The 20,735-nt window shown below is 49.2% G+C and overlaps 1 protein-coding gene across 6 annotated transcripts in view; it reads left to right on the forward strand.

The window, feature by feature from the left end:
* The window catches only part of ACACA (acetyl-CoA carboxylase alpha), a 107,140-nt gene that overhangs the window by 54,915 nt on the left and 31,490 nt on the right, over window positions 1–20,735 (forward strand). For all 6 annotated transcript variants that reach the window (XM_064394762.1, XM_064394764.1, XM_064394763.1 and 3 more), the window contains 12 exons: window positions 163–219; window positions 525–569; window positions 3,169–3,210; window positions 3,544–3,759; window positions 4,223–4,378; window positions 6,582–6,785; window positions 9,165–9,320; window positions 10,243–10,389; window positions 18,240–18,509; window positions 18,980–19,077; window positions 19,530–19,650; window positions 20,108–20,218. In XM_064394762.1, the coding sequence (XP_064250832.1) occupies window positions 163–219; window positions 525–569; window positions 3,169–3,210; window positions 3,544–3,759; window positions 4,223–4,378; window positions 6,582–6,785; window positions 9,165–9,320; window positions 10,243–10,389; window positions 18,240–18,509; window positions 18,980–19,077; window positions 19,530–19,650; window positions 20,108–20,218 (1,623 nt within the window). The remainder of the gene's footprint in view (window positions 1–162; window positions 220–524; window positions 570–3,168; window positions 3,211–3,543; window positions 3,760–4,222; window positions 4,379–6,581; window positions 6,786–9,164; window positions 9,321–10,242; window positions 10,390–18,239; window positions 18,510–18,979; window positions 19,078–19,529; window positions 19,651–20,107; window positions 20,219–20,735) is intronic.

Below are 20,735 nucleotides of genomic sequence, written 5' to 3' on the forward strand. Positions count from 1 at the left end.
GAGCAGCAGGTGGGAAATCCTCGCTCCAGGGAGGCTGAGGGGGAGCAGGGACTCGGGGGTAGAAGGATCTGCAGAGCTTTTTCACTTCACAGAGGGTTCCAGCCTGCTTTAATTTGGTTTTTTCTGCAGTCCAGTCACCTGTTTCCACCCTTGTTTTTGCAGAAATCAGTCCTGATTGAGCATGGCATTCGGAGGCTGACTTTCCTTGTAGCACAAAAGGTATTTCCATCTCTCTCCTGATGCTCAGACCTCCTTGGTTTCTAGCTCATTACACCATTGGCATCTGACATGTTTTCCCCCAAATTAAATGCTGTATTTACTGTATTTAGTTCTCTCTTCACTGTTTTTGTCCTTTAAAACTTGAGATGGTTTTCATGAATTCGCTTAAGAAAATTAATTTACAATTGTAAGCAATCTTGACACCTCTTGTATTCTTGAATTAATTAATTTTTGATTTTAATCCTAATTGCTAGCTGTCTTCTGCTTTTTTTTTTCTTCCTATGTGTGTATGTTTCGTTTGTAAGGACTTCAGGAAACAGGTCAACTATGAGGTGGATCAGAGATTCCATGTAAGTAAAAAGGGCCTGGAACATGGTGCCATTCCTGCTGTGAGGCCAGGAGACACCCAGGGGGCTCTGGGCTTCTCGTTTGGATCCCAGGCAGGCATTTAATGCCCACACTCTGTCAAAGTGAGGAGCTGAAGTATTTATTTGAAAATCTGACTGCAAACCCAGGCTGGGCCCGTGGCATTCAGAGGCCACAGGGGCTCTGAGTGTCCCATGTCACCTGGCTGAGCTCAGGAAGCCACCCTGATAAAGATTTCCTTGTGCTTCAGTGTTTCCTTGTGTTTCCTTTTTGTTCTGAAGTGCAATTATCAGTGAAACCTTTGTATTTCCTCTGTAGTGTGGTGATTTCTTTTGGCTTCTTAATGATTTTAAAATGACTTCAGTCACTGAAGGGTCTTGTTAAATTTTGCAGTGATGGGAGTGCTTTATGCTCTTACTGCTGAGAATTACTTCTTTCCCCAGGGCCTGGGCATCAGTGAGGTCTGGTTTTGGTGGCAATGTAAGGCATAAACCAGTTTTTTATCTCTTGGGTATCTACTTTTCAATTCTGGAAGTTGTCAGGAGCCTTTGAAGTGCAAGAAATTCACCCTGTGCTCAACACAGCTGGTCTAGGAAGGTTTATGAAGGGAAAACTGGTTTACAAATCAGCAGAAATAGTGTTTGAGCTGTCACCACGTGGGAATTGTTGCTCACTGTACAGGTACAGAGGTGTCAGTCAGCAGCTTAGGAAACTGGATTTTGTGGAGAGTCTTTTGGGACATTTAGCAAGAAAATCTAGACTTTAGGCTTGAAAAGGGAAGTTTTGGAGAACAGAATGGGTGTTGAAGAATGAGAGCTGCTGGGTAAGTGCTGTGGACGTGTCAGAGGTCAGAAAGGAGGCACAGGACAGAAGGAACCATCCCTGTGGCTGCAGAGTTTGTGGAGCTGCTCTGTCACCCTCTGTCACTGTCTGCTGTCCCAGCCCCTCATTACTGGACCAACTATTAACTTAGCCAGGGCCTGGGCTCGGGTTTGTTTTTGTTTTAATTACAGTCTATATAATTAGTTCCCAGCATGTTGAGGTAATAGAGAGTTGCTCCAGCAAGCTTCCAATTTCCTCATCTCATTAGGTTTTTAACGTGATTATTAGTATAATAATCAACTCTGATGATTTCTGGTGCAGCTTTTCGCATTCTGCAGTTTGCAGGGTGTCTTGATTGGCTAATTTAGGCAAATTATTTTGATTGTCTTGATGATGGTTGGTTGATTAGAACACAGCAGGGGTATAATTCTTCTGCCTAGGAAATGGAGCACTCTTTTGGATTTTGGTAGCAGGGCACTGAGGATTTTTGTGTGTGTGCACATCTAATTATGATATTTGCCCACCACACCAGTGAGGTGCCCTGGAAGCAATTCCATTAGTGGTGGAATGAGCCTGGAGATGTGGGAGAAGCTGGCAGCATGCAGAGGAGGACAGGTAGGAGGGACTGGAGAACTGAGGAAACATGGAAGAGGCTTTTTCTTAGATGAGGCTCACAGATAATGGATATACTGAGTGAGCCTGAATTTTTAGGCAGCATTTCCTTATTTTGGAAGAGTTTCCAGCAAACATGAGTTGTTTTGCTCAACTGAGAGGCATCAGGTGAGGTTTGGGGGCTGTTTTACCTAGGAGGGGAGGAAGATGACTGACTAGAATAGTCCTTTTAGCCTTCAAATCTGTGTTGCTCAGTGGTGGCTCGTGCAGTGTCACTGGTTGTCACACTCCCTCCAGCTGGGGTTGTTCATCTCTCCTGGATAATGGAATGGGAGGCAGAAATTCAGTGACTCCAGGTCAGATTCCCTGTTTTTTGCTTAGTGAGCCAGTTCTGGTGAGTTGTGTGTGTCCCTTCAGGTCACCTTGGGCACAGGCAGCAGTGTTGTCACTGCCCAAAGCCCTGCCCAGGGAAAGTGGAATTCCAGAGGAGAGGGTGGGTCTGCCTGGGTGGAACTGGAGGGACAGGATGCTGCCTAGGCCTCCTCTCTTCATCTAAGACTTGTACAATATTTCCAGAAACTCTCAAGGCTCTGCCAGGGTTTTATCTATGCAACAGAAAACCAGAGAAACTGAGGGGTGGGTGGGGGATTTTTGTCATGTTTTTGCTGCTCCATACAGGAGAATAAAGTTATTTGATTGCAACTCCCAGTTTTCCTTGGGAAAAGAGTATTTCTGGCAGTAATGGTATGGAGAGAGCTGTAGAATAAGATCATTGTTCTGTGTACATCTGCATCCACAACAGTGTTTATATCACTCCAGACATTTCCACTGGAATTTTAATCATTACAGATCTAGATAAAGTTTCCTTCTACTGTCTAGACACTTCTTTGTTTTCTGTTAATAACTGACAATAATTATCTAAAGCCAATCAAGCAGCCTCTTCTGCATTAGTGAGGGCAGGCTTAAGCTGCCTCTGCTGTCTTAAAGGTGACTTGATTTTCCACCACCTTTGTGATGTTGAGAAAGTAGCTGGAAACAGCTTGTGTCACCTCTTGTGCTGTGGTGCTGCCCCAGGAGTGGCCTGAGAGCCCTCTGGGGACATCAGTGCTTGCTTTGGGAGCACTAACACTTGTTTTCATTTTCAAACAGAGGGAGTTCCCAAAGTTCTTCACTTTCCGTGCCCGGGATAAGGTGAGTTGGATATTTTTCATACTTTTCTCCAAGTGTTGGCTTTATCTTTTCATGCAGTGATTCACTACTCAGAATCAGGACAAAACTTGTTGATTTCTGTGGAAAAGAGGGTTTTTTGAGGGGGGTGAGCTTGAAACTTGCTGTCCTGCAATTTGTATTATTCAACCATTTCACAGCTCCCAGCGCTGCGTGAGATAGAAACGTCTGGGTTGGATTTGTTGGAATTTTTAGGATCTGAATTAAATCTGAAGTTCATGAGGGGCATTGTGGAGTTCCTCCCCTGAGTGTTCCCCCTTTCCCATGCCCTCTTTCCCCCCTCTCCTGGCCCTGCAGTTCGAGGAGGACCGGATCTACCGGCACCTGGAGCCCGCCCTGGCCTTCCAGCTGGAGCTGAACCGCATGAGGAACTTCGACCTCACGGCCATCCCCTGTGCCAACCACAAAATGCACCTCTACCTGGGGGCTGCCAAGGTGGAGGTGGGCACAGAGGTCACAGACTACAGGTTCTTCGTCAGGGCCATCATAAGGCACTCGGACCTGGTGACCAAGGTGGGTTTGTCCCTGTCCAGGGTGGTGAGGGAAAGCTGGGGTCATCCTAGGGAGCTGCAGGACCCAAAACTGACCATTCCCTGCATGGAGGGCTGGGGTTGTGCCCTCTCCTTGCTGGTGCTGCTCTCAGAACCATCCCTGTGAAGTCCTGGTATTCCTGTGCTCCTGGGAGAGTTTTCAGGGGCCCAAGATGAGTGACATAAATCCTTAGATGTTGATCCCAGTCTTAGATCCCAGCAGTGGCTTGCCCTGTGTGGTTTCAGATTTACTCTGAGCTGAAGCAGGGCACAAAGGAGCCAGGTGTGGGATCCAGGCTCTGGCTCTGTGCTGGGGATGGATCTGCTCCAGGGCTGCACGTGGGCTCTGTCCTCTCCATCACACCCTCCTGCAGTTTTCCAAACCTTGCATTCCGGGGCAGTGATTTGTGAGCCAAAACTCACGGGTTTGTTGGCATTTCTGGCAGGAAGCCTCCTTTGAGTACCTGCAGAACGAGGGCGAGCGTTTGCTGCTGGAGGCCATGGATGAGCTGGAGGTGGCCTTCAACAACACCAACGTGCGCACGGACTGCAACCACATCTTCCTCAACTTCGTGCCCACCGTCATCATGGACCCCTCCAAGGTGGGAGCTCCTGCCCAGCTCGGGGCCTCTTGTCTCTCCAGGGCTTCACTTGTCAGAGCTAAAAGGCTTTTTGTTCATAGAATCACAGAAGGATGGCATGGTTTGGGCTGGAAGGGACTTTAAAGCTCATCCTGTTCCAGCCCTGACACCTTCCACTGCCCCAGGCTGCTCCAAGCCCCATCCAGCCTGGCCTTGGACACTTCCAGAGAAGGGCAGCCTTTGCCAGGGCCTCCCTACCCTTGTAGTCAGGAATTTCTTCCCAATATTCCACCCAACCCTGCCCTCTGGCACTTTAAAACTGTTTTGTTGTGCAGCTCAGCTCCTCTGTGTAAACTGAGGGATAATTATTAGAAGTATGTTTCATGTTTGAAACTAAACCTGTTTTTTCATTGTGTGTTTGAGGTAAACAGTTTTAATAAGGAAGCAGATATTCTGTTTGTTACAAAAGTTCAGATTCCATCCAAATAAAGCATGAGATAAATTAGGAGCTTAAAAAGAATCTGTAAATTCAGCTACAAAAGTGCCTCATTTTCAGTCTCTGCTACAAAACCACAGAGAAGAATGCATTAAATAAATGAACATTCAGCTTTGTAGATGCACAAATGAAAGTGTTCAGGCATAAAGGATGTTTGTGGCTAGCAGAATCACCACAAAGCAAGTCCCAAGCCCAGGCTGAACTTAGCTGGAAATCAGCATTCAGTTCATGGGTACCCAAAGATGAGAGCTGACCTTTCCTGAGGAGAACAGCCGAAAGTTATAAAGATGAATTGGGTATCAAAAGAACTCTCTCTTGCTTGCTGACTTTTAAATCATGATTAAAAATTGGTGGCTTAAATCCCTTTTGAATGAACCTTTCCTGGTGTGTCCAGAGCTGTTGGTTCCCAGGAAGTTCAGAAGAGGCTGGGATATTCATCCCTGGAAGTTGGGCTGCCCTCAGATCCAAACCATGATTTTCCTTGAGCTGCTGTGCAAAAGAGACTTTTTTTGGGAAAAATGTTTAACCCAGCCTATAAATTGCCTTCTCTTAATATGCGCTTTGCCCACAGAGGTATTTTATAAAGTTTAATAGAAGAGCAGGAGGCCCAGCTCCAAGTGGTAATTGCTTTGTTGATTTAAAGCTCCGTGCAGGCGGTGAAATGTGATTATTGTGCATACAAGGGCTACAAAACTGCTTGCCAAGGATTTGGCTTCCCTGGATTCTGTGGTTCCCAGGTGTGAGCAGGGCTGTGCAGGGGAGGCAGGGGGTCCCTGGGCTGGGGTGGGGTGTGCTGGTTGGGCTTCATGATCACCAAGGTCTTTTCCAACTTAACGATTCTGTGGCCGTGAGGAAACAGGGATGAGAATCCAGCACTGTCCCACTGCATCAGTCCCCAGGTGCAGTTCCTGCCTGCCTGAAGGCTCAGGATGAGGAGGGACAGGTCACCCAGGTCCTGTGACTGCACTGGGCTGTGCTGATGTGTGGTGCTTCTTCAGCACCTTGGAGCAGTGGGATGGGGGGGATGCAGAGCAGTGATGGATCCAGGAACAATCCCACAATGGTTTGCCCTGGAAGGGACCTTAAGGCCCATCTCACTGCAGTCCTGGCACAGGCAGGGCCACCTCCCAGAGCCCAGGTAGCCTGGTGCCTGCTGAGGAAGGTTTTCCCCTGTGTGCAGATCAAGGAGTCGGTGCAGATCGAGGAGTCGGTGCGCTCCATGGTGATGCGCTATGGGATCCACCTCCAGGAAGAATCCCAGAATGGTTTGGGTTGGAAGGGATTTAGGGCCCATCTCAGTGCACCCCTGGCACAGGCAGGGCCACCTCCCAGAGCCCAGGTAGCCTGGTGCCTGCTGAGGAAGGCTTTTCCCTCTGTGCAGATCGAGGAGTCGGTGCGCTCCATGGTGATGCACTACGGGATCCACCTCCAGGAACAATCCCAGAATAGTTTGGGTTGGAAGGGATTTAGGGCCCATCTCAGTGCAGCCCTGGCACAGGCAGGGCCACCTCCCAGAGCCCAGGTAGCCCAGAGCCCTGCTGAGGAAGGCTTTTCCCTCTGTGCAGATCGAGGAGTCGGTGCGCTCCATGGTGATGCGCTACGGCAGCCGCCTCTGGAACAATCCCAGAATGGTTTGGGTTGGAAGGGATTTAGGGCCCATCTCACTGCAGCCCTGGCACGGGCAGGGCCAGCTCCCAGCCCTGCTGAGGAAGGTTTTCCCCCGTGCAGATCGAGGAGTCGGTGCGCTCCATGGTGATGCGCTACGGCAGCCGCCTCTGGAAGCTGCGCGTGCTGCAGGCCGAGCTGAAGATCAACATCCGCCTGACGCCCACGGGCAAGGCCATCCCCATCCGCCTCTTCCTCACCAACGAGTCGGGCTACTACCTGGACATCAGCCTCTACAAGGAGGTGACAGACTCCAGAACGGGACAGGTACGTCCCTGGGGACGCGGGGCCGGCTGGGGCCGTCGGGAAGGGGACGTGTTCCACCTGTGGAGCTCCTCTGGGGTTGTGGTGTTTCCAGGACATCACAGAATGGCTTGGGTTGGGAGGAGCCTCAGAGCCCATCCCATTCCACCTGGGAACGTGGGAATGGATGTTGGAATCCTGGGTGCTGGGAGTTTTAAACTTTCTGTGCTGAGGGGCACAGAAGGCAGTGCAGTGATGAAGTGGCACATCCTCACATGGGCACCTTCCACCAGACCAGGTTGCTTCAAGCCCCTTAACACATTTTAATTTAACACAAAACTGCCATTCAGCTTAGCCAAAGGAAGGAGATTGTAAAGATAAACATGCAGCAGCAGATGTGAAAATGTGAGCAGTTAAATCAGTCAGGTTTTCTGGTTGGTTTGTACATGCCCTCAGTCATTTGGGCAGCTGCTTTCCCAAACAGTTCTCCTCAGTGCTCAAAAAAGTACTAGAAGAGGAATCACTGCTGATGCTCATCCTGTAGGTTGTAATAAAATATATTATTAATTATACATTTTTCTGAGTAGATGGAAGAAAATCTGTGAACGTGTCCTTTAAATTCTAAAGATATAAGGGATGACCTGGGTAGGAAGATGTAAAATGATGGAAGGTGATTTTATATCATTTTTCTGAAGTGTAGTGGGCTCTTTTGTAATGGTTGTGGCTGTTGTGGTATTTCTGTTTTCCATGGTGTGGGAACAGTGTGGTTAACTGAAATACCTACATATGCTAAAATCCATGGAGCATGGGATGCATGGAAAATATTTAAATAGAGAAATGTTTACATCTCCCTCTGTAATCATCTCTCTGCCAGGCAGGAGAAGCAGCAGAATAAATCACTTGGGCAGTGTGAATGTGGAACACAAAGTGCTGAGTCACCTTTCTCCCCTTTTTCCATTTAATTTTTCCAGCGAGCTGCTGGCCGTGGAGTCCATGCAGCTCTGAGATCCCAGAGCAGATAGTGTCAGAGTGTTTTACCTCATTCCTGCCTTTGAGGGGAGATGAGGAAAGAAAAGAACATTTTAATAATCTCCAGCAGCTCAGCTTAACCCTTGAGTTGGGTCAGTCACTTGTGAAGGTCACAAGTGAACTCTGAACTGATGAGCTTTGTTATTTAAAGCTTGGGGAATGGGCTCGTGTGGGTGTGTGAGGCTTTAGCAACTTTTCCAGTATTAAATTTGATTGGTTTTCCACAAAATTAAACCACATTTTAGTAAAAAATATACTGATATTTTTAGGAAGCTTCCCCCTCATGATGGAGGTTTATAGGGCGAGTTCAGATCTGAGGATTTTTCCTGTGTTTTCAGAGGGTTCTTTTAGACTTAGAGAAATCTTAAAAAAAAAAATCAGATATTACTGATGTGCTGGGTACTTTCATGACTTCTGAAGAATGGGAAGATGGCTTCATGGTGAGAGAATGACCCTGATCTCTTGTTTCCCAGTAGTGATAAGTGGTGATGCTCAGCACAGACTTCTCCAGTTCCCTTCAGAGCTGCTGTGGAGCTTTCCAGAGATTTAAGGAGAATTTCCAAGTGCAGATCCTGACAGATCCCAAGACAGGCATTGCCACAAACACTCATTACCCTGAACAAATGCTTCTCCCATTAAAGAAGCTGTCTCCCAAATCAATGTTTGTGCAGTCTGAAGAGAGCATAAACTGCTGGTTTTATCTAAAAATAAAAATAGGCTTTACTGAATTTTGTGTAATTCTTTAATGAATTCCTCTTCAATTAGCAAAATTCTGTTAAACACATCCTAATGATGTCCCTCCTGCCAGGTGTGTCCCTGTTAAGCAGCGTTTGGGCCGTTTAAGGCGTTTTTATCCCATTTTTATCTCCTCCTCTTTCTCCACTGAAAAGCTTCCCTTCCAAGCCCTGCCTGCCCAGAATATATAGTGCTGTGGAGCACGGCAGTTGATAATTCATGTTGCTGCTCTGGGAAAATCTTTTAAACTTACAATATCAAAACTTCAAGCCCGGTGACATATGCAAGTCTTGACCCGGCTGGCGGATCCTGCCCCATAAATAACAGAGCTCTGCTGGCTGCTCCCAGCATCCATGGGCACACACAGGGGGTCAGGGGAGCTGCTGGGGACTGGGAGCTCCTCTCAGGCCCCAGTCTGTGCTGGGGATGTGGCTCTGGGCTCCTCTGGGATGGGGCAGTGGCTCTGGGATGCAGTGACAGTCCTGATGTGTCCCCAAAGGGCAGCAGTGGGTGATGGGGCCTGGCTGTGCCAGCATGAGCAGCCTTGCAGGGGGCAGGACAAGCAGGCTGGAGTAGCCTGGGGGTTTTTGGTAAGGGCTGGACCAGCTGAGTGTACAGAAGCCGTGGTTTGTCCTGCAGATCATGTTCCAGGCCTATGGAGACAAGCAGGGACCACTCCACGGGATGCTGATCAACACTCCCTACGTGACCAAAGACCTGCTGCAGTCCAAGAGGTTCCAGGCACAGACTCTGGGGACGTCCTATGTCTATGACATTCCTGAGATGTTCAGGCAGGTGAGTATTCTCTGGGCTCTCCTTGTTGCTCTTCTCTTTGCTGGCCTGATTGTCAGGGAGCCTGGAGTGGCTGCCAGGGGTCCCCAGGCAGTATCAGCTATGGATTGAGTCTGCTTTGAATGAAATCAGGGTAAACTGCTGCTGGAGTTAGAGGGTGAAACATAAATCATCTCCCCTCTCTTCTTGCTGTTTTTGTTTTCCCACCTTGTCATCTGCCCTTCCTAGGTGGTGTTTCTGACTTGCTGGTTCTATCCCAAACCACCTCATTCAGTTTTCACTTTGGGGGAAGCTGTTGCATGATTCAAATCCCAGAGCAGGTGGTATCCCTGGAATACTGTCAGTCATGCTGGCAGGAGGGATATTTCAGGGTGTCCTGAGTTGGGGATAACCCCAAATCCTGCTGGGAATACCACACTGCAGTGGATTGAATATAAATATTTGTGGGTATTGTATTTGTGGGGTGCCCTCGTGGGAGGAAGGAATGATGAATCTGACTCCATGTTCTCAGAAGGCTAATTTATAATTTATGATACTATATTATATTAAAGAACACTAAACTAAACTATACTAAAGAATACAGAAAGGATACTTACAGAAGGCTAAAAAGATAATAATGAAAACTTGTGTCTCTCTCTCCAGAGTCTGACACAGCTTGGCCCCAGTTGGCCAATAAGTCAAAACAATTCACAGCAAAAACCAATGAAACAATCACCTGTTGGTAAACAATCTCCAGCCACATTCCAAGGGAGCAAAACACAAGGAGAAGCAAAAAGGAGAAGCAATGAGATAATTATTGTTTTGCTTTTTCTCTGAGGCTTCTCAGCTTCCCAGGAGAAAAATCCTGGGCAAAGATATTTTTTAGAGAATATGAATGTGAGGTGTGGGTGGTGTTCTTAACGAGGATGTCTCTTGGCACCCCCAGTCTCTGATCAAGCTGTGGAACTCCATGAACGAGCACGCCTTCCTGCCACCAGCACCACTGCCCTCAGACATCCTGACCTACACAGAGCTGGTGCTGGATGACCAGGGCCAGCTGGTGCACATGAACAGGCTGCCAGGAGGAAATGAGGCAAGTGTCCCTTCCCTTCCCTTCCCTTCCCTTCCCTTCCCTTCCCTTCCCTTCCCTTCCCTTCCCTTCCCTTCCCTTCCCTTCCCTTCCCTTCCCTTCCCTTCCCTTCCCTTCCCTTCCCTTCCCTTCCCTTCCCTTCCCTTCCCTTCCCTTCCCTTCCCTTCCCTTCCCTTCCCTTCCCTTCCCTTCCCTTCCCTTCCCTTCCCTTCCCTTCCCTTCCCTTCCCTTCCCTTCCCTTCCCTTCCCTTCCCTTCCCTTCCCTTCCCTTCCCTTCCCATTGTGCTTTGGGCTGGGTTTGATGATTGTAATGAAAATTTACCAGCTGGGCACAAAATCTATCCGTTCAGCCTTTCACAGATGAAATCTCACTCTTGAAAATGAGATTTTTGTTTCATTAAAAATTAATACCTTCCCTACAATGGGTATTTTAACTTCCGTAGTAAATGATGATTCCATTTCAAACCTGTGCCTATGCTGGGCTTCCTTCATAATTAAAAAATGCTCATTCAGCTGTTCCAGGTAACTGGGGTTTGTATTTGAGCAAAATGTGTTTTACAAGACAAAATAGAAATATTTTCATTTGCTGAGAAAAACCCAAACCACAGAAAAATCTATTTCATGCTTCCATTTCCATCCTCCCCACACAGTTTGTATCAAGGTGTGTGGAACCTCCCACTCTGGAGCAGGATTTACTCAAGAGTTACAAGGAGCTGGTGCTGGGGATGGCAGAGTCACTCCTGGAGCTCGAGCAGGAGGAGACTTTGCTGGCATGGTGGGGTTGGCTGAATGCCTTCCTGTGAGGAAGGCAAAAATTGCAGCTTTGGAGTGACTGCAGAGTAAAGAGAACCACTGGAAGATGTGGTGGTTATTTTTATGTGAATTAGTAAGTCAATGTTCTAGAGTAATTTGAATTTGAGCAGTTCTAAGTGATGGTTTCATTTATTTTTTCTTGGTGTCGTTGAGCTGTATTTTCCTAAAATCACAGCTTAAGGTTTGCAAAGGCTCTGTTAAATCCATCAGGGTAGGGATGCAAGGAAACAGAGGTTTTCTTCACCATTTCCTGCATGGGTCTTGTCAGGGGAAGGTTTGGAATAGGATTTTTGCAAATCACCCCTGATGGTGTCTGTGGGGTCGCTGCGGCCTTGTCTTCTGCTGGGCTTGAGGAGCAGTGTTTGAACTGGTCTAATTAAAGCTGGAATGAGCAATTCCCAGCGCTCCCAGTGCACGCTGAGGCTGCTGGGGAGCCTTGTGCCATCATCTTTCTCTCTTTCCCTGCTCTCATTCAGCCTTTGAGTGGATGGTGGCTGGGGAAACAGCAAAGTCCCTCAGGGACGTCGCTCTGTTCTTGCTGAAATTACAAGCACAGAGCTGCCTGGGCATGAACATGTAGTGTTTACTCTGCCAGTATGAATACAAATAGTCTTATTATAAGAGATTCTGTACCCAAAGACCACCAAAAAAAAAAAAATTAGGAGATTTTTTTTAACCCTTGGTAGACTTCGTTGTGCTCGGTCTGTAAAGAAATTACTGTTGTGGTGTGTGGAGTGTTGGTATTTAAATTAATCTGATGTGATCTATCAAATGTCTTCCTGCCCAGAGGGGTTGTGAGGTTGTGGGCTCCCCATCCTGGCAATGTCCCAGGATGGGCTTGGAGCAGCCTGGGACACTGGGAGGTGTCCCTGCCAGGCAGGGGTGGCACTGGGTGGGCTCTGAGGTCCCTTCAGCTCCACATGGACTCTGCCCCAGAGATCCAGAGCTGGTCCCAGTGAGCTGACTGACGGGTGAACTAGGAACTTCTCAGGGAAATGTGAGATTTTTATTATTATTTTTCTTTCTTGCCAGCAAAAGGTGCTGATTCTCTGAATTCAGAGTTGTTGGAGAGCGTGCCCGTTGTGTTTTCTAGTAAAGAGGAGCTGTCTGCTGGGAATTGCTGCCTGTGGTGAAGGTTGTTGTTGTTGTTGGGCACATTCAGGTTCCTGCTCTCCTTGTTTTGGATCAGAGGCTCAGAGCCATTGCCACTCTCCAGTGGGAGCCTGGCACTGGGGATCAGGGCTTGGCCTTCCTGACAGCTGCATTTCCTCCCTGTCAAAAGGGGTCAAGACACTCCTGCTGTTACAGCATTCAGCTGAGCTGAGTGCCCTCAGTGTCTGATGGGAGGAACTGAGAAACCAGCATAAAATCCAGGAGATTTGTGGGCAGCGTGTTCAGCCAGAGCTGCAGTCCCTGCCCTGCAGGAGCTCCAGCCTGGGGTTCTCCCTGTCCTCACAGAGTTTGCAAGCAGCATTTTGGGCAATAATCTGTGTTTTCAGGATAATCTTGAGGTCTCAAGGCTTCTCCCAATCCCAGAGGTTTTTCTGGTAGCTCAGGACCACTCCCCTTGCCCACCACGCCTTGCAGTAATTAGCTCTTTGCTGTGGTCTCAACAAAGAAGCCAAGGAATTAATGGACTGTGAAAATACAAGTTGCTCTTTATTCCTAGACCATTCTGTCTGGTCCAGAGCAGAGGGTCCCAGTCCTTGTGCTGCTGGCCCTGCCCTTGGGGCACAGCACCATCACTAACAGGGCCTTTTCCCAGCCCCTGACCCTCCAGAGGACACCTCATTTTCCACTTGTCACAGAATGCCAGGCTGGTTGGGGTTGGAAGGACCTCATCCTGTTCCATCCCTGCCGTGGGGCTGTGCTAAAATGGGGAATTCTCTGACAGATCTGGGACCTGGGTGAGCACAGAGCAGTTCAGGAGTGTATCCACCACTGTGTAAATCACCGTGCTGGAGACAAGACCTGGAGCACAGTGACACCCCCTTCAGAGCCCAGGGCTTTGTTCCCCAGATTAGCATATTAGCACAAATCTCAGTGTGAAAAGGTAATTCCCTCAGCCCCTTGCAGAACTCAATATATTCCTTGTCAGTCCTGAGCCGGGCATTGGGATGCTTTTCTATAGCACTTTATGTATTTTGACTACAATTTCCCCTGATCCTCTGGCACCAGGAAAGCACCAGCTGCTGATAAGACCCAACTAATCTTCAAGGACAAGGAGAAAGTGATGTAAGGAGGGCCTGCAGCAACACCCCACATCCCCCTTCATCCCTCTCCTGGTGCCATGGACAATGTGTCATTTTCCCCACTGGCACTAGATGTCACAGTTTTTCCTCCTCAGTAGCACGAGGATCAGAAATAATCCACAATCACACTGCTTGCTGGAGCTTTGGCTGCAGCACCTTTCCTGGGAAGGTTTGGCCAGGGGAAATTCAGGGTGGCAGAGGCTCCTGGAGTGCTGCTCTGGTGGCTCCCTGCATTGCCAGAGGCAGAAAGGTGTAGCTAATGCATTTTATACAAGCACAGCTTAATCGTTGAGCTGCATGTTCTGCTTTGTCACCCCCTGTTCCTGCATTTTATGGCAGGCACAGGGAATTAAAACAGCAGCGAGAGCTGCAGATTTCTTGGAGGGTTTTCAAATCCCCAAATCCAAGCCTTCCAGGAACAGGGATGGAAGAGGTGGCACAGTTTTATTTTCCGTGCTCATACAGAGGTTTGATCAGGTGTATGTGGGTCACGTGGATACTGAGGGCAGGAATGTTCTTGCCCACAGCAAAGCTCCTGATGGAGGTTGTCTGTTGCTCTCTGTGGTGTATCTTTACCCTTCTGTAACTTCAGGAGGAATTTCTCCATGGAAAAGGTGCTCAGGCACTGGAAGGGGCTGCCCATGGAGGTTTGGAGTCCCCATCCCTGGAGGTGTCCAAGGAATGACTGGATGTGGCACTCTGGTCTGGGTGACAAGGTGGGGATGGGTCACAGGTTGGACTTGATGATCTTGGAGGTCTTTTCCAACCCTGGGTGGCTCTGGGATTCTGTGACACCTTTCCCTGGGCTCTTGGTGTCGTGCTGGAGCTGTTCCCTCCCATTGCTCAGATCGTGCCAGCGTGCTTGGCTGGGCTGCCACCACCACGCTTGGATGGCTGAGGGACACCTTTTCCAGAGCCAAGAAGGAATCCTGGGTTTTGGCACTCCACCCTTGTCCAGGCACGGAGCTGGAATGCCTCTGGCAAACCCATGTGCACTCTGCCTTTTTCCTGGGAGCTGGTTCATGCTCCAGAGAAAACTTCAAAATCTCTGCACAGCGTAAGTGCAGAGAGTCACTCTTCTAGGTCTGAAGTTCCAGGCTACAGATTCAAATGATGAAATGCCAGAATTGCTGCATCTGCACCAAGTCAATGCCCACATTCAGCTTTCCAAATCTGAAGCCTGGCATTCAGTCCCCAGGCTCTGCACCATCCTGGAGTGAGGGAAGTAGAATAAACCAGCACTGATCTCTTCTCTCTGGTGCCCAGTGACAGGACCTGAGGGAACAGCTGGAGCTGTGCCAGGGGAACGTTTAGGCTGGATATCAGGAAAAGGTTCTTCCCCCAGAGGCTGGTGGGAGTGGTCAAGGCTGCCAGAGCTCCAGGGGTGTTTGGACAATTCAGGGATGCACGGGGTGGAATTGCCAGCGTGTCTGTGCAGAGCTGTGAGCTGGACTGGATGATCCCTTCTAGCTCAGGATATTCTGTGATTCTGTTGGCTGTGCTTCTCCAGGAATTACAGAACCTGCCAGAAAGAGGCTGAAAAGCTCCTCTCCCCAGCACCAGCTGCCAGTGGCATTGGCTCCCCTCTGCCCGGAGCTTCCCGGAGGGAGCCTGGGCTCGGCTCCTTCCCCTTCCCCTCGGTGCCTGCTGTCAACAGCTCTGCCTGCCACCGGCAGTCAATTTGGAACTGCATCAGTGTGTGTATTACTGTTCCCATCGATAGTGCAATTAATGTTGAAGTCAATTTTGGTGTTAATTTTAGGCCATGATTAGTGTTGACACTGGGTGTCAAACGAGCGGCGTTTACGAGCGCCGGGGAAGCGCCGTTCGTTAGCGCGCCCGCTTTACTGGCTCTTAATGCTTCCATTAAGGCCAAGATGGAGTGGGAGAAGGTGTGTGTAAAATTATACATCTGAAACTTGGGTGTCATCTCCGTGTGTCTGTGGGGCTGGGGCCGTTCAGGGAGCAAATGACAGCTGAGCACTGAATCCTAATCACAGTTTGGAGCATCAGAAATAATGATCACTTCTGATCGGGGCTTGTGAATAATTCATCCCCTTTGATTTTCACGTGCTGCCCACTGATACTTTTCAAGCCAAATGTGTTCCTACAGGAGAATAATGGTCCCACTTCTTATGGAAATACCAGGGCACAAATCATTTTGCCAACATAAAAACAGTTAAATAAGACGGTTCCTGCTTTTATTTTTTCTCCGCCTCTTCTTCACTCCTGGGTGTGCTGGGAGTGGAGCCGTGGCAGGAGCAGCACTTCCAAACTGTGCTGCCTCTTCAAAAGAGCCAGTTCCAAAGCCAGGGCTGCTCACCATCACCTACTATTGCCTGCCAGTGCTCTTAGGTGATTAGCTCAGCCTGGCTAATTAACCTGGGAACTCTCCAGTTTTTGGAGTGCTGCCGTTAACTTAAACATCTCATTATTCCTTTTTTTTTTTTTTTCTGGAATAGAAAGTCATTCTCCACTGCCTATAAATCTCGACTGAATCTAGCAAATTCATAGCAAAAAAAATCCTTAGTTGTGCAGATCCCCGTGGCTTTTATTACTGGATAAATGGCACAAAACATGTGATGAATTGGGGAGGTAAAAGACACCCAAGTTAATAGTGGTGCACTTTTAATTTTTCTTTTCCTAAACTGTAAAGGGTTGCTCCATATTTCTCAACTCTAAACTGTTTTCAGGAGTTTGTGCCCTGGCTAGATTGTTTTCTGTTCTACTGGTGAGCAATGGCAAAAGGGACTTTACTGGTGTAGAGGACCCACGACCTTGGGTTAGGAAACTATTTCAACACTTCTGTTACAATCTGAATTTTCTAAATGAGAAATGCCTGAAATTGGCCTGTTTCCTGTGCTGTCAAAAATCATCAAGCTGCTGAAAGTAAGGGAATTGTCTTACATCCTGGTGGGTGGGATGGACTGTGGGACCAGCCCTGGGGACTCCCTGGTCCACCACTGGTCCCTCAGCCCTGGCTGATGGGGTCAGTGTGGCTGTGAGGAAACAACTTCTAGGGATTTCTGCTCCTTCCTTTGAAGCTGCTGCAGCATCTCTCTGTTCCAAACCCTGCAGTTGGATGCTGAGGTGGAATTGTAAGTCTGCAAATATTCAGAGGCAAAAAGATTATTCTGTTTTGACTTGTCAGAGTAGGAGTGGAGGAATCCAAGGAGAAGGTGAACTGAAACACTCTGTTAACTTGCAGTCTCAGCTCTTGGAAGGGGAGGTGTAAGGAAGGATCTGCCAGTAGCTGGCTGTAATATTTTTGGATTGCTGCCTGCTTTACTTCCAATGACCCTTTGATTAATTCCTCTGCCTCTTTATTTTTTTTAATGAGCCTATTATGGCATATCTTATTGCAGATGCTGATTGGATCTGGGCTGTGTATTGTGCCATTTGGATGTGGATTAAATGGCACAGATCTATCTGCTGCCTCTCCCCCTCCTGCTTTAGTTCATCATGCTCAGAATTCCGAGGCTCCACAATGAGAGTCTCAGCCCTGCTGATTGCAGAGGATGTGCAATCGGCTTGAGGAATGTGTACTCAGAGCTTATGATCCTTGGGCAAGCGGGGACTGGGTGATGCATGTGGCTTTCAAGGGACGCTGCTGCTCCCATCTGTTAATGGCACTGCGAGCCCCGAGCGCTGCCTGAGGGATGGGGCAGGCAGGGGATGGAGCTGCTGATCCTGCAGGAGATGGGGCAGGAGAGATCAGCCCTGAGGGATGGGGCAGGCAGGGGATGGAGCTGCTGATCCTGCAGGAGATGGGGCAGGAGAGATCAGCCCTGAGGGATGGGGCAGGCAGGGGATGGGGCTGCTGATCCTGCAGGAGATGATGGGGCAGGCAGGGGATGGAGCTGCTGATCCTGCAGGAGATGGGGCAGGCAGGGGATGGGGCTGCTGATCCTGCAGGAGATGGGGCAGGAGAGATCAGCCCTGAGGGATGGGGCAAGCAGGGGATGGGGCTGCTGATCCTGCAGGAGATGGGGCAGGCAGGGGATGGAGCTGCTGATCCTGCAGGAGATGGGGCAGGAGAGATCAGCCCTGAGGGATGGGGCAAGCAGGGGATGGGGCTGCTGATCCTGCAGGAGATGGGGCAGGCAGGGGATGGAGCTGCTGATCCTGCAGGAGATGATGGGGCAGGCAGGGGATGGGGCTGCTGATCCTCCAGGAGATGGGCCAGCAGAGATCAGCCCCTGGTTTTTGGGGAAAAAACAATGTGTGGCAAAAAGTGTTGCTTAGCCTGGCAGATTTGGGATGGAGCTGCTGTGAAATTGGGGAAGGGAAAAGGGAAGAGAGGAAAAAATGAAAGGAAGGACGGGGGAAATATGAAATAGCAATGAAATAAAAAGGTGGTTAAAACAAGGGTTGGGTTAAAATGCGGGTTGGGTGAGGGGGATGAGGGTGTGGGGTGATCCCTGGGAAGGCTGAGCAAGTCAGGAATGCTGTGCAGCAGCACATCCCACCTCACCCTGGGAGCACAGGGAATGCACAGCTCCCTGTGAGAGGGGGTTGGACCTGTGACAAACCCCTGGACAGGGAGAGGGAGAACCTCTGAATGTCCCGGTGGGGTGAGAGCAGTGCAGAACCTGCTCCAAGGAATGTGGGAAGGATCAAGTGCTCCCAGCAGAGCCCATCAGAGCTGCTGCCCTCCAAGCTCCCCAGGAATATGCCAAGTCCAAGAGAGTTCTTCAAATAAGAGAAATGATCCCTGGGTGACTCCTTTCTCTCACACCTTGAAGACACAACATTTATTTTGTGCTGTTCTCTGCTCTTGTGCTGCAGATTGGGATGGTGGCCTGGAAGATGACCCTGAAGACACCCGAGTACCCAGAGGGCCGGGATATCATTGTCATTGGCAATGACATCACCTACAAAATCGGCTCCTTTGGGCCCCAGGAGGACGTGCTGTTCCTCAGGGCCTCGGAGCTGGCCCGGGCTCAGGGTATCCCTCGCATCTACGTGGCTGCCAACAGCGGGGCCAGGATCGGGCTGGCCGAGGAGATCCGCCACATGTTCCACGTGGCCTGGGAGGACCCCGACAACCCCTACAAGGTGAGGGGGAGCAGGAGCCAGAGGGGGAAACTGCAGCAGCCCACTGGAGTCTTATTTTGACAGCATCTCTTCTAGCAGAGTCTAACTTGTAGCAGAGTCTAACATTTCAGAGTGTCACGTCCAAGGTTCTCCTCGGTACTGGATGTGGAGCACTGGAAATGCCCAGTGCAAAGCTGGATGGCACTGGGAGTAACCTGGTCCTTTCTAACCCAAACCATTCCATGACAGGATTTTACCATCTCCCAAGCAGCAGTTTTGCATCTAGAAGGTGTTAGTGCTAAATATTGCACCATTCCCAGCTTTCAGTGGCCTCAGCTGCATCTCCTATGTTAAGAGAAAATTCTTATTATTCTTATCACTCTGTGGAATTTAATTCTGCCCCTGTGCAAGTTTGTTTCTGGAAGGGGCTACAGGGGATGAGGAAGGGGCTACAGGTGGGACTGGGATGAATGAACTGTTTTTCCCTGCAGGGCTACAAATACCTGTACCTGACTCCTCAAGACTATAAGAAAGTCAGTGCCCTGAACTCTGTTCACTGTGAACACGTGGAGGAAAATGGAGAGTCCAGGTAGGAATGGAAAGCTTTCTGTTCACCCTTGGGGCATGCATGGCACGTCCTTGTGCTCAGCTGGGCATTCCCTAGGGACAGGGGATGGAGGCATGGAAGAAGGAAGTGAAGAAAAGGTGAGGGCCTCGTTGTAATCCTTGTTCTTTCCCTCTTTCCCTTTGTCTGCATTCCCTTCCTTTCTTGTCCTTTTTCCCTATTAATCAGCCTGCTCCTCAGGTCCTGTGGGAATGACAGGACACTTTTCCCAGGCCTTCCTTCCCCTTGCAGTGCTGCTCCTGTGGGAAGGCTCCGTGGTGCTGCAGGATGGGCCCTGCACAGCCCCTGCCCGGGCTTTATGCACATTTCTCCTCAGATCCTTAATGATATTTAGTCACTTTTCATTTTCTTTGTAGCAAACTGATTCAGCAAATCACTGGACCTTGTGACTCAGGGGCTGTCTGTGTCTCCCTCAGGTACAAGATAACGGATATTATCGGGAAGGAGGACGGGCTTGGAGTGGAGAACCTCAGAGCATCTGGCATGATTGCTGGAGAATCATCTTTAGCCTATGATAGTGTTATCACCATCAGCTTGGTAATCCCCCACTGCTTTCTATTCTTCAAATGTATTGTCTGTTTCAGCTAAAAATCCTGTGATGATATCCCAAACATCCATCTGGGATCAGCCTTCTGGCTGATGGAAATGGGCTCCTGTAGGCTTTGAGCAATGCTTCTGGCACCAGTGCAGGGCTGGGTCTCCTCCACACTCAATTTAAAACACTTCAGGCATTTGGCCTCGTATTTGCTCAGTCTGAAAATTGCTGCTTCTCTTTTTTTTTTTTTTTTTAATAAAATGCATTTATGTTCAGATCCTGTGTTTTACAAAGTAACAGATTCTGGAATTTTCCAGCAAGAGTAGATTTTATGGCCTTGTACTACAAACACACCTAGTTCTATCTCAATGTTTGAATCAATAGGTTGGGGCTGTGTGGAGAGACAGAAATCAATGCTGTTGCTTTTTTTTTTTTCCTTATTTTTTCCTTTTTTCCCAGGTCACGTGTCGGGCAATTGGGATTGGGGCCTACATCGTCCGGCTGGGCCAGAGAACCATCCAGGTGGAGAACTCCCACATCATCCTCACGGGCTGTGGGGCCCTCAACAAGGTCAGTCCTGCATGTCAGTCCTCAGAGCCCTCAGGGTGGAGCTGGAATCCTGGAATGCTGTGGGTTGGAGGAGGAGAAGCAGCTTTCCACAGAGGTTGTGGGCATGGATTGAACCCCAGTGCCTCCCACCCTCTGCGGGCTGTGAGGGGAACCAGGGCTGGTCCTGGTGTCTGCAAGTTCCTGCTCCAAAATACGTGGCCCAAAATCACCTGAACTTCCAGTCAGCCACAGCATTCTGGGGAGCACTGAACCTGAGCAGCTTGGATGCTGATTTTCCAGGCTGGGATTGAGATTTCCTGCTGGAAATCTCAGCTGTGGGGACAGGAGGAAGAGCTGGGGCTGCTACAAAGAAAACTTACAGCTTCACCGCTGAAGTGGCTCTTTTTTTCCCCCCACTCCAGAGGGAGATTTTCTCCCTTGCTGCCCCCAGCCCATTAATCCCCCAGGCTGCAGCTCCTTGCCTGGTGCAGCCAGGGCTCCTGCTGCCATGCCTGTCCCTGAGGGCTTTGTTTCCCCG

The sequence above is a fragment of the Passer domesticus genome, chromosome 19, assembly GCF_036417665.1.
Source record: "Passer domesticus isolate bPasDom1 chromosome 19, bPasDom1.hap1, whole genome shotgun sequence".
Taxonomy (NCBI): domain Eukaryota; kingdom Metazoa; phylum Chordata; class Aves; order Passeriformes; family Passeridae; genus Passer; species Passer domesticus.